General features: G+C 35.5%; 1 protein-coding gene across 20 annotated transcripts in view; it reads left to right on the forward strand.

The window, feature by feature from the left end:
• The window catches only part of BAZ2B (bromodomain adjacent to zinc finger domain 2B), a 321,736-nt gene that overhangs the window by 179,096 nt on the left and 128,102 nt on the right, over positions 1 to 14,538 (forward strand). For all 20 annotated transcript variants that reach the window (XM_058694256.1, XM_058694274.1, XM_058694265.1 and 17 more), the window contains one exon: positions 3,267 to 3,410. In XM_058694256.1, coding sequence (XP_058550239.1) covers positions 3,269 to 3,410 — 142 coding nt within the window. In that variant the 5' untranslated portion in view covers positions 3,267 to 3,268. Of the gene's footprint in view, positions 1 to 3,266; positions 3,411 to 14,538 lie in introns of those variants that run through there.

The raw sequence follows: 14,538 nt of genomic DNA on the forward strand, positions 1-14,538 counted from the left end.
CCCTAATTTTCATAATTTATATAACCATAGTACAGTTATCAAAATTATAAAAATCAGAAAATTAACACTGGTACAGCACTATTAACTGAACTATAGACTTTGTAAGGATTTCACTAGCTTTTCCATTAATGTTCTTTTTCTGTTCCAAATTTCAGCCTAGGATCCAACATCACATTTAACTGTATCTGCTTTAAGTCTTTAACCTTTGGCTGTTCTTTCGTCTTTCCTTTACTTTCATGAGCTGGACACTTGGTGAACACTAGTCAGTTTTGGTTTGTCTGATGTTTTCTCATGATTCGACTGAGGTTATGTGTTGTCAGGAAGAATGCCACAGAGGTGGTATGTGCCTCTAAGGGCATCAGAGGGTACATGATATTTTATTACAAGTTGTATAGTTTCTCCACTGTGAAGTTAATTTTTTGCCATCTGTAATTAGTAAAAACTTTGGAGCAGATACTTAGAGACTGTGCCAATATCTTGTTTCTCCTCAGACTTTCTCCTCCTTTCTCTGCTCTCTCCTGCTTTTTCCAGACTTTCTACTGCTATTAGTATCCCTCCGTGCACATGTATTTTAAGGCTTCTTCTCTGAGTAGTTCTAAAGACCTGTAACTACCAGCTGTAGTTCCACTCTTTCTTATTGCCAGGTTTAAATTTTATTTTTAAACTATGTTATAATAAAGAACCTACAAGTATTTTATTACTACAGAATAGATTCTCAAAAATAGATTGTAAGATCCAAGTATATGTATATTTTTAATTTTAATAAATATTTCCAGGAAAAATGATCTCCAATAAGCAATATGTAGAGACTGCTTGTTTGACTTTCTGGATTTTACTTGCTTTAGTCCCAAATCAAGTTACAGCAACAGAAAGAAATACACCTAGAGCTTATAATTTATTATCCTAAAAAAAGTAACAACTATTATTTATTGAATTCTTTTATGCCAGATACTCAACTAAAGTGCTTATCTATATCACCAAATTATATAGTACAAAAGCAAATTAAAAAAAAAACTTTCCATTTTTTTAAATGCATTTAGGCACAGTGAAGTTACCAGCTATAATTTTTTTTAAATAGCCTTTTTCTATAAACTCTAGGTAAAGGATTCCTATTTTTTGCATTTAATAAAATGAGACTTGTTGGTGAAAATAATTTGTAGTGAAAGATGTCAGTAGGGTCCTCGGCTCAGACCAGCCTCATGTTTCAAAGTTCGTTGGTGACTGCTTGATGACCCAAAACCTGCCCTGTAAGCATTAGTTTCATGTAACCATTGGTACCAGCTACGCCTTTCCATGATGAATGCTGAAAAAAAGAAAGAGAAGTTATTTAAGAATATGAACATACTCATTATGGCATTATCATCTATAAGGTGATTAACAGCAATACCAGAATATGAACAGAAGGTTTTGAATTGTGTATGATTGGAAAACTTATTGAACTTGTTACTAATGATGCTATGTGTCAACCAGAGATGATAATCTTTACTATATGTATTCATCTTAAGAGAAAAATCATCTAGATACCATATGGATGAAATCAACATTTAAACATTAACTCTGCATTATTTTAATTGGACAGTATTTTTAAAACAAACTGTTTTTATTTGAATTGCCTGTAGAATTCCATGCAGAAATCTTTTTTTATGGTTAGATTATTTCCATAGTGAAAGTTTGTGGTGGATTGTAAATTCAGTTTTAAGTGAGCAGTGTCTTTATTTTGTTTCTTCCTGTAAATTGTGTACTTATTAAAGCAGTTGTGAAGGTCATGATTTTCTTGCTTCCTTGTAGGATCACTGTATGCAGAGAGTATTAAAATAACCATTTTAATATTCTATATTTTTAAAAAAATATTGGGGTATAATTGACATATAACATTTTATATTCGTTTCACATATACAACATAATGATTTGATAATTTGTATGTATTGCAAATATTTGTATGTATTGCATAATATTTGTATGTATTGCAAAAGGATCATCATGATAAGCATACTTAACATTCATCACCACACAGTTACAAATTTCTTTTGTGATGAGAACTTTTAAGATCTACTTTCTTAGCAACTTTCAAACAAAACAGTGTTACTAACAACAGTCACCATGGTGTACATTATATCCTATGACTTACTTATTTTAACTGAAAGTTTGTACTTTTTGATCCCCCTCCGCCCATTTCTACTCTAAATTTTTAATATCAGCATTAACTGTTACAGTAAGACCAATGTAAGATTACACCTGAAATAGCTAAGCAAATAAGTATAAATACATATAAATGGCTCAGTTATTATAAATGGGTCATATTAAGGCCATTTTAATTGTAGTTCATACTTGACATGATTAAAAACTGTAAAATGGATTTATCTTTTTGGTGAGGGAGGAGTGCTTGCTCTGTTGGGGATTACCAAGTCAGATTCTTGGATGTTTAAGACTTACAAGACTTGGGTTTGGAAGACAGGGTTACAACGCATTCAAATGTGGTGTTGTTTTGGGGGCACCTTGGTGGCTCAGTTGGTTGAGCATCCGACTCTTGGTTTTATCTCAGGTCATGATCCCAGGGTTTCCGGATCAAGTCCCACATCAGGCTCCATGCTGAGTATGGAGCCTGCTTGGGATTCTCTCTCTCTCTCTCTCTCTCTCTCTCTCTCTCTCTCTCTCTCCCCTTCTCACCCACTCGTGCATGCTCTTCCTCTCCCTCTAAAGTAAAATTTAAAAACACACACACAAAAAATAAATCTCTCTCTCTCCCTCTCTCTCTCTCTCTCCCCTTCTCACCCACTCGTGCATGCTCTTCCTCTCCCTCTAAAGTAAAATTTAAAAACACACACACAAAAAATAAATCTGGTGTTATTTTCTTGATTCATTAAGATAATATGGGTGTTATGTTGTAAGTGAATAGACGATGAGGTGATTTAGGAAGAATAAGAAGTTAATATGTTAATTTTTCTAAGATTGTGGCAACACATTTGTATGAAGATATATGCAAACCACTGTTAATGTTTTTTTTTTGCTATAAGGAAACTCTGCAAGTCTATTAAAAGAGGATTTGGTATACTAAACATTAAACTTATTTCATAAATTGGTGTTTTAAATTATACTTATTTCGTTTTTATGTATTCCATATTTTATCTTTCTGAAGAACATGTATTTTGAAACACTTTCATATTTTAAAAAATATGCCTAAGTGTTTGAATTATTTAAATATGTTTAGTTCTTTGAATAATGCCACCATCAGATACTGAGAATTAATGTTTTTCTCCCTCTCATAGATATGGAGTCTGGAGAACGGTTACCATCCTCAACAGCCTCCTCTACTACACCTTCATCTTCAGTACCTTCTGTGGCTTCATCAGTTTCAAAAGGCGGCCTTTCCACGGGAGCTGCTTCCCTGAGCTCTACAATCAACCCATGTGGTGAATACCCTTTATTGACTCAGTTTTAGAATACCTTCCATTTATTAATTTGCATTCATAGTGTTTTACTGAACTCTGAGTAAAATGTTTTCATCATCTCTCTTGACCTGTTGAACAATAACTAGGTTTCTGCTTTTCCTGGATTTTGCCAGCACACTGAGGTGTCATGCTGGATCTTTCATGCTTTACATGCTTATGAGAAGCTCTCTTCATCTTGTCTTAATTTGACCATTTCAATTAATAAATGAGTACATGCAAAATATTTTTAAACAATAAACCCATGGAGAAGTGAAAGAAATACAAAGGAGTCCTTGGTGGTAAGATTAGGTACCAATGCCATGGACCTTTTGTTCTAAATTTGCTTCTGCTATTTGAAATATCTTTCACCAAACTCCCAACTACACCAGTTCATGATGTGTACTAAAGGAGATCATCTACTCAATGGAAATTATTCTAAAAATTAACAGCATGACAAGTTTCTCTTAAACATGAACAAAGTTCAGACTGCTAAAAAGACAATCATAAAAATTCAATTTCAGAAGTGAAAATATCATAAATTTTGATTAATTTTATAGAAGGTGTTTTTAATTACTGCCCGAAATCATTCTTTGCCCAAACACAGATTTGGTAGAATACCTCCTTTTTTTTTTAAAAGAAAAAAAGGAAAATGCTAAAGGGTTAACTCATTCCTTTATCACTAGGAAGGTTTTAAAGTTAAATATTTTTTTATCATATAGATTATTTCATATGTTTATAAGCCAAAGAACTAAATGATATCTTTTTTCAAAATTAGATTTATAATTTTGGATAAATATGGAATGTTTGCTAACAAAATACCTTAGTAAATTGTCAAATATATACTTATTCAATTATTTTGATTTCTTTTAATCAATGGAATGATAAGAAGGATGTCATTTTGTCATTGATTTATCAGAACAATTTTCTAGAATTTTCTTAGGGATTACAAAATAAGTAAGATAAAATAGACTTTTATTTAAAAATATAAATGAGGGGCGCCTGGGTGGCTCAGTTGGTTGAGCGACCGACTTCGGCTTGGGTCATGATCTCGCAGTTTGTGAGTTCGAGCCCCGCGTCGGGCTCTGTGCTAACAGCTCGGAGCCTGGAGCCTACTTGGGATTGTGTGTTTCCCCCTCTCTCTACCCCTCCCCTGCTCACGCTCTGTGTCTCTCTATCTCTCAATAATAAATAAACGTTAATTTTTTTTTTAAATAAAAAAAAAAATAATAATAATAAATGAAATCCCTATCCTGCATCCTGTACATTCTTGGTTGAGTCAGTTCACAACTTCATGCACACTTCCCTTATATATAAAATGATGAATGCGTTTGACAATATGCTGTGTTCAAAAATAGTGATGCTGTGATTGGCATTTTATCTTAGTTTGTCTAAATGATCGTACACAGTTGTACTTTTGTAATTATTCTTTCCTGCACTTTATAATTCTTCTTATTTCCTTTGTTGTCGGCTCATTTCAGTGTATCTTCCAATCTGCTTGTCTTACTTTGTATTAGTCTTTATATAGTGTTTCTAGAGATTTTTTTTTTTTTTTTTAATGTTGAAGGTTTCAATTCTTGAGTACAGAGCTATGAGTTTTCTGGACACTTTGCTGTTACCAATTTCTTACTTAGTTTTCTGAATTAGTGACACTTAAATTGCATATAACTTTGGACACTTACAACATGTTGGGCACTATTTTTTGTTAGTGGTGGTTGAGAGTTGCAAAAGGGGTGGGGTATGCTGAGTTGCAGAGTAACATCAGAAATTCCCTTATCTAGGAAAGAATTCACTTTTTACATTTATTTGCCAACTTGAAAGTGTCATAGACTTTTTATGTTGAGTTGCTTATGTTGAATGAAGGCATATTTTATTTCTATATTTATTCAGAAACATATTCGTTATTAACACATTATACTTTCCATATATACAACATGAATTTTTTTCATTTTCTATGTCAGAAATTTTGTCTAGAAAAAAAAATCATTTTTATCATTTATTTACCAACTTGAAAGTTGTAGAATTGTTATGGTGAGTTGCTTATATTGAATGAAAGCATATTTTACTTCTATGTTTATTCAGACATATATTAGTTGTTAACATATCATACTTTCAGAATGTGTAGCATGAGTTTTTTCAGTTTCTTTTTTTTTTTTTTTTTTTCAATGTTTTTTATTTATTTTTTGGGACAGAGAGAGACAGAGTATGAACGGGGGAGGGGCAGAGAGAGAGGGAGACACAGAATGGGAAACAGGCTCCAGGCTCCGAGCCATCAGCCCAGAGCCTGACGCGGGGCTCGAACTCACGGACCGCGAGATCGTGACCTGGCTGAAGTCGGACGCTTAACCGACTGCGCCACCCAGGCGCCCCTGAGTTTTTTCAGTTTCTAAGAAAATGCTTTTTTGTTTTTAGCTTTCACGGTGTTGTGGTTTATGTTTAAAGTAAAGCCTTATATTAACTTACAACCGATGGGTTGCATAAGAGAATGCTCAGTTGTCCTGCATAGCTCTATTTATCATATTTTCCTATCTTCCCTTATTTGATTCATTGTTTTTGGCCCATTCATTCTGATAATTCTCTTCATTTATAACAAGATCATAGAATGTTAATGAATCTAGACTCTTTGTCTTAAACAACTTGAATCTCCTCAATTTATTTGATGTATAGCGACAACAAAACCATTTTCATCTTTAAAATGTCAAAACCTCACCAGTTCTTTAATGGATCCTTTGAGGACATTCTGTTGATTTAAACAGTTATTTTAATTGGCCTTTCTCCATCATCTTCATTAATGGTATGTCTGTAGGAATTCCTCTGAGTTACAAAGGATGTAATTCAAACCTGCTTTCAAACTTTGAATGATCAACTAATTTTTTTGAGTGAATACCTTGTTGGGGGTTGGGACTAAACCCACCTCCAAGTTAGCCTGTCCCTATTGTGCATGCTGGCAGAAGACATGAGACTCCTGGGTCAGACATTTTATTTCTTTCGCAGCAAATAGCATGAGTATCGTGTTGGCCTTGGCTCCCCATGCCTCCCAAGTCCTAAAGAGGCAACACAATGGCCCAGTGGAATCTTATAAATCTTATAAGTGTGTTTTTGTTGCAGCTGAGGAATACCAAACTTGGGAAATCCAATGCTTTCATATTAAATGAAAGCAAACCTGCTCTGTCTTGAAGAAGATGCTGCTTCATCCTTCAGGGTTGCTCCCTGCAAATGCAATCCTGAGAAATGGTCTGCTTAAAGAGTGGTCAAGGCTTTGCATTCTTGGCATACCCAGCAATAATATGCAGAAACCTGGGAGGATTGCCTCTCACAACACACCTTCAATTTTATTACAGTAACTATGATAGAAAACAACATCGCAATAATGATTGATTAAGGGTATCTGCATATGGGTTTTTGTTGGTCATATCAGAAGAGTAATATTTCTTTTTCCTTTAAGTTATAATTTTTAAAAAAAGAACTTACCTATTTCTAAAAAATAATTTGAGACAGCTTTCAATAAATGTATTCGCACAATAAGCAAACACAAAATACCTAAAATATCAAAGAATAGGCTCTAAAAGGTAAAAAGGTGTTAGCCAAACAAAGCCACTGATATTGGACCAAAAAACTTACCAAACTAGTCGCTAAGAATAAAAGGAATACCTAATGTGTTACATGACTCATACACCACTGTTAGTAAGTATATCAGTTCTTCAGAAGAAAAATAAACCTTTTTTTCTAGTCCTGAGTGGTATGTGGAATATGTCACCAGAACTTTTGTATAAAAAAACCAAATAGTACCTACATACCAATTTCACAGATACTCAGATTATTCCACATATTGACTCTGAGTAAAAGCTAAGAGAATAGTTCCACAATTAAACTTTATCAAATTTGTTTGAGATTTGTGGTCATTGACCTAACACAGAGATAAAACTTTGAGAAATTTCAGTAATAGTTGCTGAATTTCAACCCATTTTTTTTAATTTTTATTATTTTTTTTTTTAATTTTTTTTTTTCAACATTTTTTATTTATTTTTGGGACAGAGAGAGACAGAGCATGAACGGGGGAGGGGCAGAGAGAGAGGGAGACACAGAATCGGAAACAGGCTCCAGGCTCCGAGCCATCAGCCCAGAGCCTGACGCGGGGCTCGAACTCACGGACCGCGAGATCGTGACCTGGCTGAAGTCGGACGCTTAACCGACTGCGCCACCCAGGCGCCCCTCAACCCATTTTTAAGGGTAGAAGCTTTAAACAAAAGCTTATAAAAACGCTGAATACACAAAACAAATAAATGATTTAAAAATTCTCTGGCTTAAGCCAGAGTATTTACTTTTCCTTTAGAAATTAAAGACTGGTTTATACATGTGTCTTACTTGCAGGCCACCTCCCTCTACAGAAGTGTACCAAATCATAATATATCGAGGAAATTGCAAGTCGACCAATAAATACCTGAACTTAGGGTATATGTCAGTTATGACAGTGCTTAACTGTGAGTAGGAAAACATGGCAATTAAACATGCAAGCCCATAGAAAGGCAGTCCTGGAGTGGGTAATGCCATCACAGACTTGGGCTTCTAATTTTATATTCTGTCTTTTAGCGTATGGGGCTTTCATGCTCACATGTATATCCCATGGCTGTAAGAGAGCTGATTTCTGTACAGCATAATTTTCTAGGAAGGAAGAAGATGGGGTGAGGGTGCAGCAAAAGTTGCATACTAGCTTGCTTTGACCCCTGTTAAAGAGCTTTCCCAGAAACCCCATCCAGAGATTTCCACTTGTATCTCTTTCCTCTGAATCATAACCTCAGCTTCCGGAAGGTTAGGAAAACAAGTTTTTAGCTGAGGATACTGCTTTGCTGAAGAAAATAGAGGTTACTAGTAAGGGATAGGCAATATCTACCATGGTGAAATGGAAGCAAGAGGGACAGGAAGTCAAGCCGGGGAATAGGCTACTGTCAGATCATTTAGAACTTCATGTGCGATGCTTAGGAATTTAGGCAGAGTCATGATTAAAAGCAAAGATTTTGCAATTGAAATAACTTGAAATTGAATCTTGGCTTGTTCACTTATTAACTGTGTGAATTTGGGTAATTAACTTATCTTTTTATTTTTTTTTAAGGAGAGAGAACATATGTGAGGGAGGAGAGAGGCAGAGAGAGGGAGAATGAGAATATCAAGCAGGCTCCATGCTCAGCAGGGAGCCTGATGTGGGGCTTGATCCCATGATCCTGGAATCATAACCCAAGTTGAAAGTAAGAGTTAGACATTCATCTGACTGAGCCACCCAAGGGCCCCATTTTACTCCTTTCAAGCTTTAGTTGCCTCATCTATAGAATAGATATAACATCACCCATTTTGCAGCCTTATAGGGATAAATGAGATAATGCCTGACATACAGTGGGTGCCTAGTAAATTATAACCATTATTTTTATGCATACTTCATCCAAGTAGAAGGGTTTTATCATCACATGGCTTTGAAAATGAAAGCTTTAGCAACATTTGAACATCAGTTTGCAGTGGGAATGAGAGTAGAGGCAAAGAAGACCTTTAGGAGTTAGTTATATTTATCTGGGTGAGAAATTATATGGGCTCAAATTAAGGAGTTAGAGAAGAAGGGACATATGGGACATAATGACTATTCAAATTTGGCAAGGCAATGTTTAGAGAGAGAGAGAGAAGCCCGGACATGACTCGAGTAACTGGGTCAGGAGTGAGGTAATGAGAAATGTGGAGGAGGAATAAGTTTTAAAAGAGAAAAGGCTCAGTTATCTTTTTGTTTGCATTTGCACTTAATAGAATATACATCCATATTCCTGTTGGTGGACATTTGAGTTGTTTCCAACTTTTGCTAATTACAATGCTAGGACCAATAAACAAGGATCCCGGTGTATAGAAGCATACATTTCTGAAAATGTCTTCCAACTTTACCAGTAGTACTAATTTCTTTTTCCACCAACTGTGTATTAAAATCCTGAGGCTTGTCATCCATGCTAACACTTCCCATTGTCAGCCTTTTTGATTTTTGTCAGTGATGAATATGAAATGTCTCACTGAGGTGCCTTTTTATGTTTTTAGCCTTTTGGATCTTCTTTCTTGAAGTGATTATTTAGGACTTTGGTACATTTTTCCATCAGATTGTGTATCTTTTTCCTATGGATTTAGGAGTATTTTATATTTTGGATGCTGGTCCTTTTGTTAGTTATATTTGTGGGACCTATCTTTACCCAGTCTGTGGTGTGTCTTTTTTTATTCCAAATTGTCTTTTGATTAATAGAACTTCCAATTTTAATGTAGTCAGATTTCTCAATATTTTTATTTATGGTTATCCTAGTTTAAGAACTCCTCTTTAACCTTCAAGGTTATACATACATTTTTAAGGATTTCATTTTCCTTTCCTTCAGTATTACTTTGAAGAGTCCTTGGTAATCAGATAGCAGACCAGTTGTGATAGACTGAATTGGCTTTTTGGTTTTGAAATGGTCACCGGTTGGGGTTGTTGGTTGATATTTCAGCCAGTTCAGCTCATGATAACACTAAAGCTGTTTTCAGCAGAAAGAGATTTAATATAGGGAATTGGGTACTTATGAAATTATTGAGGAGCTGGTTCCCTCGTCGTCATGCATGCTTTCAGGGCGTTACTACTGAATTGGCCTGCTTAAGGGTCAATCAGGACACCACTGTTCCAGCTAATGTCTCCATGGATCATACCACCTCAGCTGCAATCCAGTGTTTGGGAACCACTGACATAACTGCCTCCAAGGTTGTTCTGTGTTGCCTCCTAGGTGTACACCCACCTCAGGCATGCACATTATGTGCTGCTAATGTGCCAGTTTAACTCAGGTTTTAATTCTTTTCAAACATACCTGATTGACAGAATCTAAACTATATCCATCCTGGCTGCAAGAGACACTGGTAAATGTAGTTTTAAGCTGCCCAGCTTCTGTATCACAGGAAGGTACACTGAAAGGAGGTTAGAACTAATGTTAAATGAGCCAATTGTCTATGCACGTCAGCTCATCTGGTGATAGGCCCTCTGCCATATCTCTCAACCTGTGAAGTGTAATAAACTCCTGATGTATATATAGATGAACTTAATACCAATTTCAGCAGTTTTTTTCTTCAGAACATCTAATAGCTCATGTGTACTTATTACAAATTTCTTTTGATATATTATTCCATACAACAATGTAAATTAAACAAAATAGAAAAAATGCTTCACTCAAAAGATATGGCTCTTAAGCATCACAGACAATAGCAAATACCTATTGCTTTTTAAAAAGATGTTTAAAAGACTTTTAAGGACTTCATTCCTTCTATATAATATCATTAATTTTTCTGTATTTACTGGATCATGTCCCTCAATATAAAAGTATGCTGTTAGTATCTCCCATCCTAAAAAAAAAAAAAAAAAAAAAACACATACCAAAAACCTTCCTTTCATCTCAACTATTCTTCTGGTCATTGCCCTATTTTCTGCCTTGCTTCACAGGCAAATTCCTCAAAAGTCAAAGTTGCATATGCTTTCTCCTTTTTCTCATCTCTTAATGTACACATCAACCCATACCTGTTACTTTTCTATTCTCATCTCAGCCTCTTGGCAGAGTTTACATAGTTGACCTCTTCCTCCTTCTTGACAACCTGTTTTTTGGGAAAAGTTTGTATCGAATTGGTATTATTTCTTCCTTAAATTTTTGGTAGAATCCACCAGTGGAAGTCATCTGGGCTTGGAAAATTTGTTGTTGTTTTAATTGTTGTTGGAAGATATTAAGCCATGAGTTCAACTTTTTACATATTGATAGAGAATATATTCAGCTTATCGTTTTTCATTAGTGAGCCTTGGTTGTTGATGTCTTTCAAGGAATTTGTCCATTTCATCTAAATCACTGACTTTATGAGCACAAAGTTGTTCCAAATAGTAACTTATCCTTTGAATGTCCTCTTTCATTATCGATATTAATAATTTGTGCCTTTTTTTTCTTTGTGACTAGAGGTTTATCAATTTTTTTAATCTTTTTGACAAACTAGCTTTTGGTTTCATTGGTTTTTCTCACTTTTGTGTTTTATTTATTTCTGTCCTTTATTATTTCCTGATTTTTTTTCTTTTGTGTGTGTAATTTCTTTCTTTCTTTCTTTCTTTCTTTCTTTCTTTTTGGTAACTTCTTAAAAGGAAAGCTTCGGTCATTTATTCAAGACCTTTTTCTTTTTCTTATGTATGCATTTAATGTTATAAACTTCTTGGTTAACTACTGTTGTAACTGTATCCCACATATTTTGATGTTTTCAGTATCATTCTAGTGAAAATATTTTGTTGCCTTTTGTATTTTTCTTTCACCAATGGGTTATTTGGAAGTCAGTAATTTGACATCTCAAGTTTTTTTAATTTTATTTTTTATTTTTTAAAATTTACACCCAAATTAGTTAGCATATAGTGCAACAATGATTTCAGGAGTAGATTCCTTAGCGCCCCTTACCCATTTAGCCCATTCCCCCCTCCCACAACCCCTCCTGTAACCCTGTTTGTTCTCCATATTTATGAGTCTCTTCTGTTTTGTCCCCCTCCCTGTTTTTATATTATTTTTGTTTCCCTTCCCTTATGTTCATCTATTTTGTCTCTTAAAGTCCTCATATGAGTGAAGTCATATGATTTTTGTCTTTCTCTGACTAATTTCACTTAGCATAATCCCCTCCAGTTCCATCCACGTAGTTGCAAATGGCAAGATTTCATTCTTTTTGATTGCCGAGTCATACTCCATTGTATATATATATATATATATACCACATCTTTATCCATTCATGCATCGATGGATATTTGGGCTCTTTCCATGCTTTGGCTATTGTTGATAGTGCTGCTGTAAACATGGGGGTGCATGTGTCCCTTTGAAACAGCACACCTGTATCCCGTGGATAAATGCCTAGTAGTGCGATTGCTGGGTTGTAGGGTAGTTCTACTTTTAGTTTTTTAAGGAACCTCCATACTGTTTTCCAGAGTGGCTGCACCAGCTTGCATTCCCACCAACAATGCAAAAGAGATCCTCTTTTCTCCGCATCCTCGCCAACATCTGTTGTTGCCTGAGTTGTTAATGTTAGCCATTCTGACAGGTGTGAGGTGGTATCTCATTGTGGTTTTGATTTGTATTTCCCTGATGATGAGTGATGCTGAGCATTTTTTCATGTGTCGGTTGGCCATCTGGATGTCTTCTTTGGAGAAGTGTCTATTCGTTTCTTTTGCCCATTTCTTCACTGGATTATTTGTTTTGTGGGTGTTGAGTTTGAGAAGTTCTTTATAGATTTTGGATACTAACCCTTTATCTGACAGGTTGTTTGCAAATATCTTCTCCCATTTTGTCGGTTGCCTTTTAGTTTTGCTGATTGTTTCCTACGCTGTGCAGAAGCTTTTTATTTTGATGAGGTCCCAGTAGTTCATTTTTGCTTTTGTTTCCCTTGCCTCTGGAGACGTGTTGAGTAAGAAGTTGCTACAGCCAAGATCAAAGAGGGTTTTGCCTTCTTTCTCCTCGAGGATTTTGATGGCTTCCTGTCTTACATTAAGGTCTTTCATCCATTTTGAGTTTATTTTTGTGTATGGTATAAGAAAGTGGTCCAGGTTCATTCTTCTGCATGTCGCTGTCCAGTTTTCCCAGCACCACTTGCTGAAGAGACTGTCTTTATTCCATTGGATATTCTTTCCTGCTTTGTCAAAGTATAGTTGGCTATATGTTTGTGGGTCCATTTCTGCAGTCTTTATTCTGTTCCATTTATCTGAGTGTCTGTGCTTGTGCCAGTACCATACTGTCTTGATGATTACAACTTTGTAGTATAGCTTGAAGTCTGGGATTGTGATGTCTCCTGCTTTAGTTTTCTTTGTCAAGATTGCTTTGTCTATTCGGGGTCTTTTCTGGTTCCATACAAATTTAGGATTATTTGTTCTAGCTCTGTGAAGAATGCTGGTGTTGTTTTGATAGGGATTGCATTCAATATGTAGATTGCTTTGAGTAGTATTGACATTTTAACAATATTTGTTCTTCCCATCCAGGAGCATGGAATCTTTTTCCATTTTTTTGTGTCTTCTTCAATTTCTTTCATAAGCCTTCTATAGTTTTCAGTGTGTAGATTTTTCACCTCTTTGGTTAGATTTATTCCTAGGTATTTTATGGTTTTTTGTGCAACTGTAAATGGGATCGATTCCTTGATTTCTCTTTCTGTCACTTCATATTTGGTGTATAGGAATGCAACTGATTTCTGTGCGTTGATTTTATATCCTGCAACTTTGCTGAATTCATGAATCAGTTCTAGCAGTTTTTTGGTGGAATCTTTTGGGTTTTCCAACATCTCAATTCTTTATCGATGTCCATTTTAATGTCATTGTGGTCAAAAACATACTGATGATGATCTATCCTGTTTTTTGACTTTCCACTGTTTTTTGTTTTTTGTTTTTTTTTTTTGTTTTGTTTTGTTTTTTTTGTAGACTAACCCCCTGCTGGTTTCTTCTGTGCCTGTGAAAACTGTTGGGTCAGCCAAGTACTTAGGCAGAGATGAGTCTCTTTCTCTCTGTGGTTTCCTTGCTTCTAAGATTACCCTCTACTTTCCAGCTGCTGTGCTAGCTTTGGACTCTGTACTCTGACACTTCAGGCTTTCTGCTGTCTAAGCTTATCATGGTGAGGGATTGTACTCAATAAAGAAATACATCAAACTCAGCTGATCTGCTATGTGTAGCTCTGTCTTTCAGGAGTAGATTTCTCTGCATTCTCTGCTAGCTATTTCGCAGTGCCCTGGAATCCTTCCCTATTCATGTACAGTGTACTTGTAGCTAGGCATTTGGATAATTTAAGCTCTGAATTTGGGCCTCATTCTTTCTGTGGTTTGCTCATTGCCAGAATTTCCCCTTTAAATTTCCTGATGTTTTCTCAGCCCTGGATTCTGACCTCTGGCACCTTTAGTTGATAAGCCTGATGTGTTTTCTTCCGCTCTTTTCTGTAGTTATACCTGTGAGGTTTAGGCAGCATATCGGACCAGAAAGCCACAAAGTCATGCTTCTTACCCCCTTCTCATTACGATTTTTCTAGATTAAACTCTCCCTTGGCTTTTCTTAGCTTTTGGTTGCTTTTCAGTACCTTTAATTTTGTTG

This window comes from Neofelis nebulosa, chromosome 2 (assembly GCF_028018385.1).
Source record: "Neofelis nebulosa isolate mNeoNeb1 chromosome 2, mNeoNeb1.pri, whole genome shotgun sequence".
Taxonomy (NCBI): Eukaryota; Metazoa; Chordata; class Mammalia; order Carnivora; family Felidae; genus Neofelis; species Neofelis nebulosa.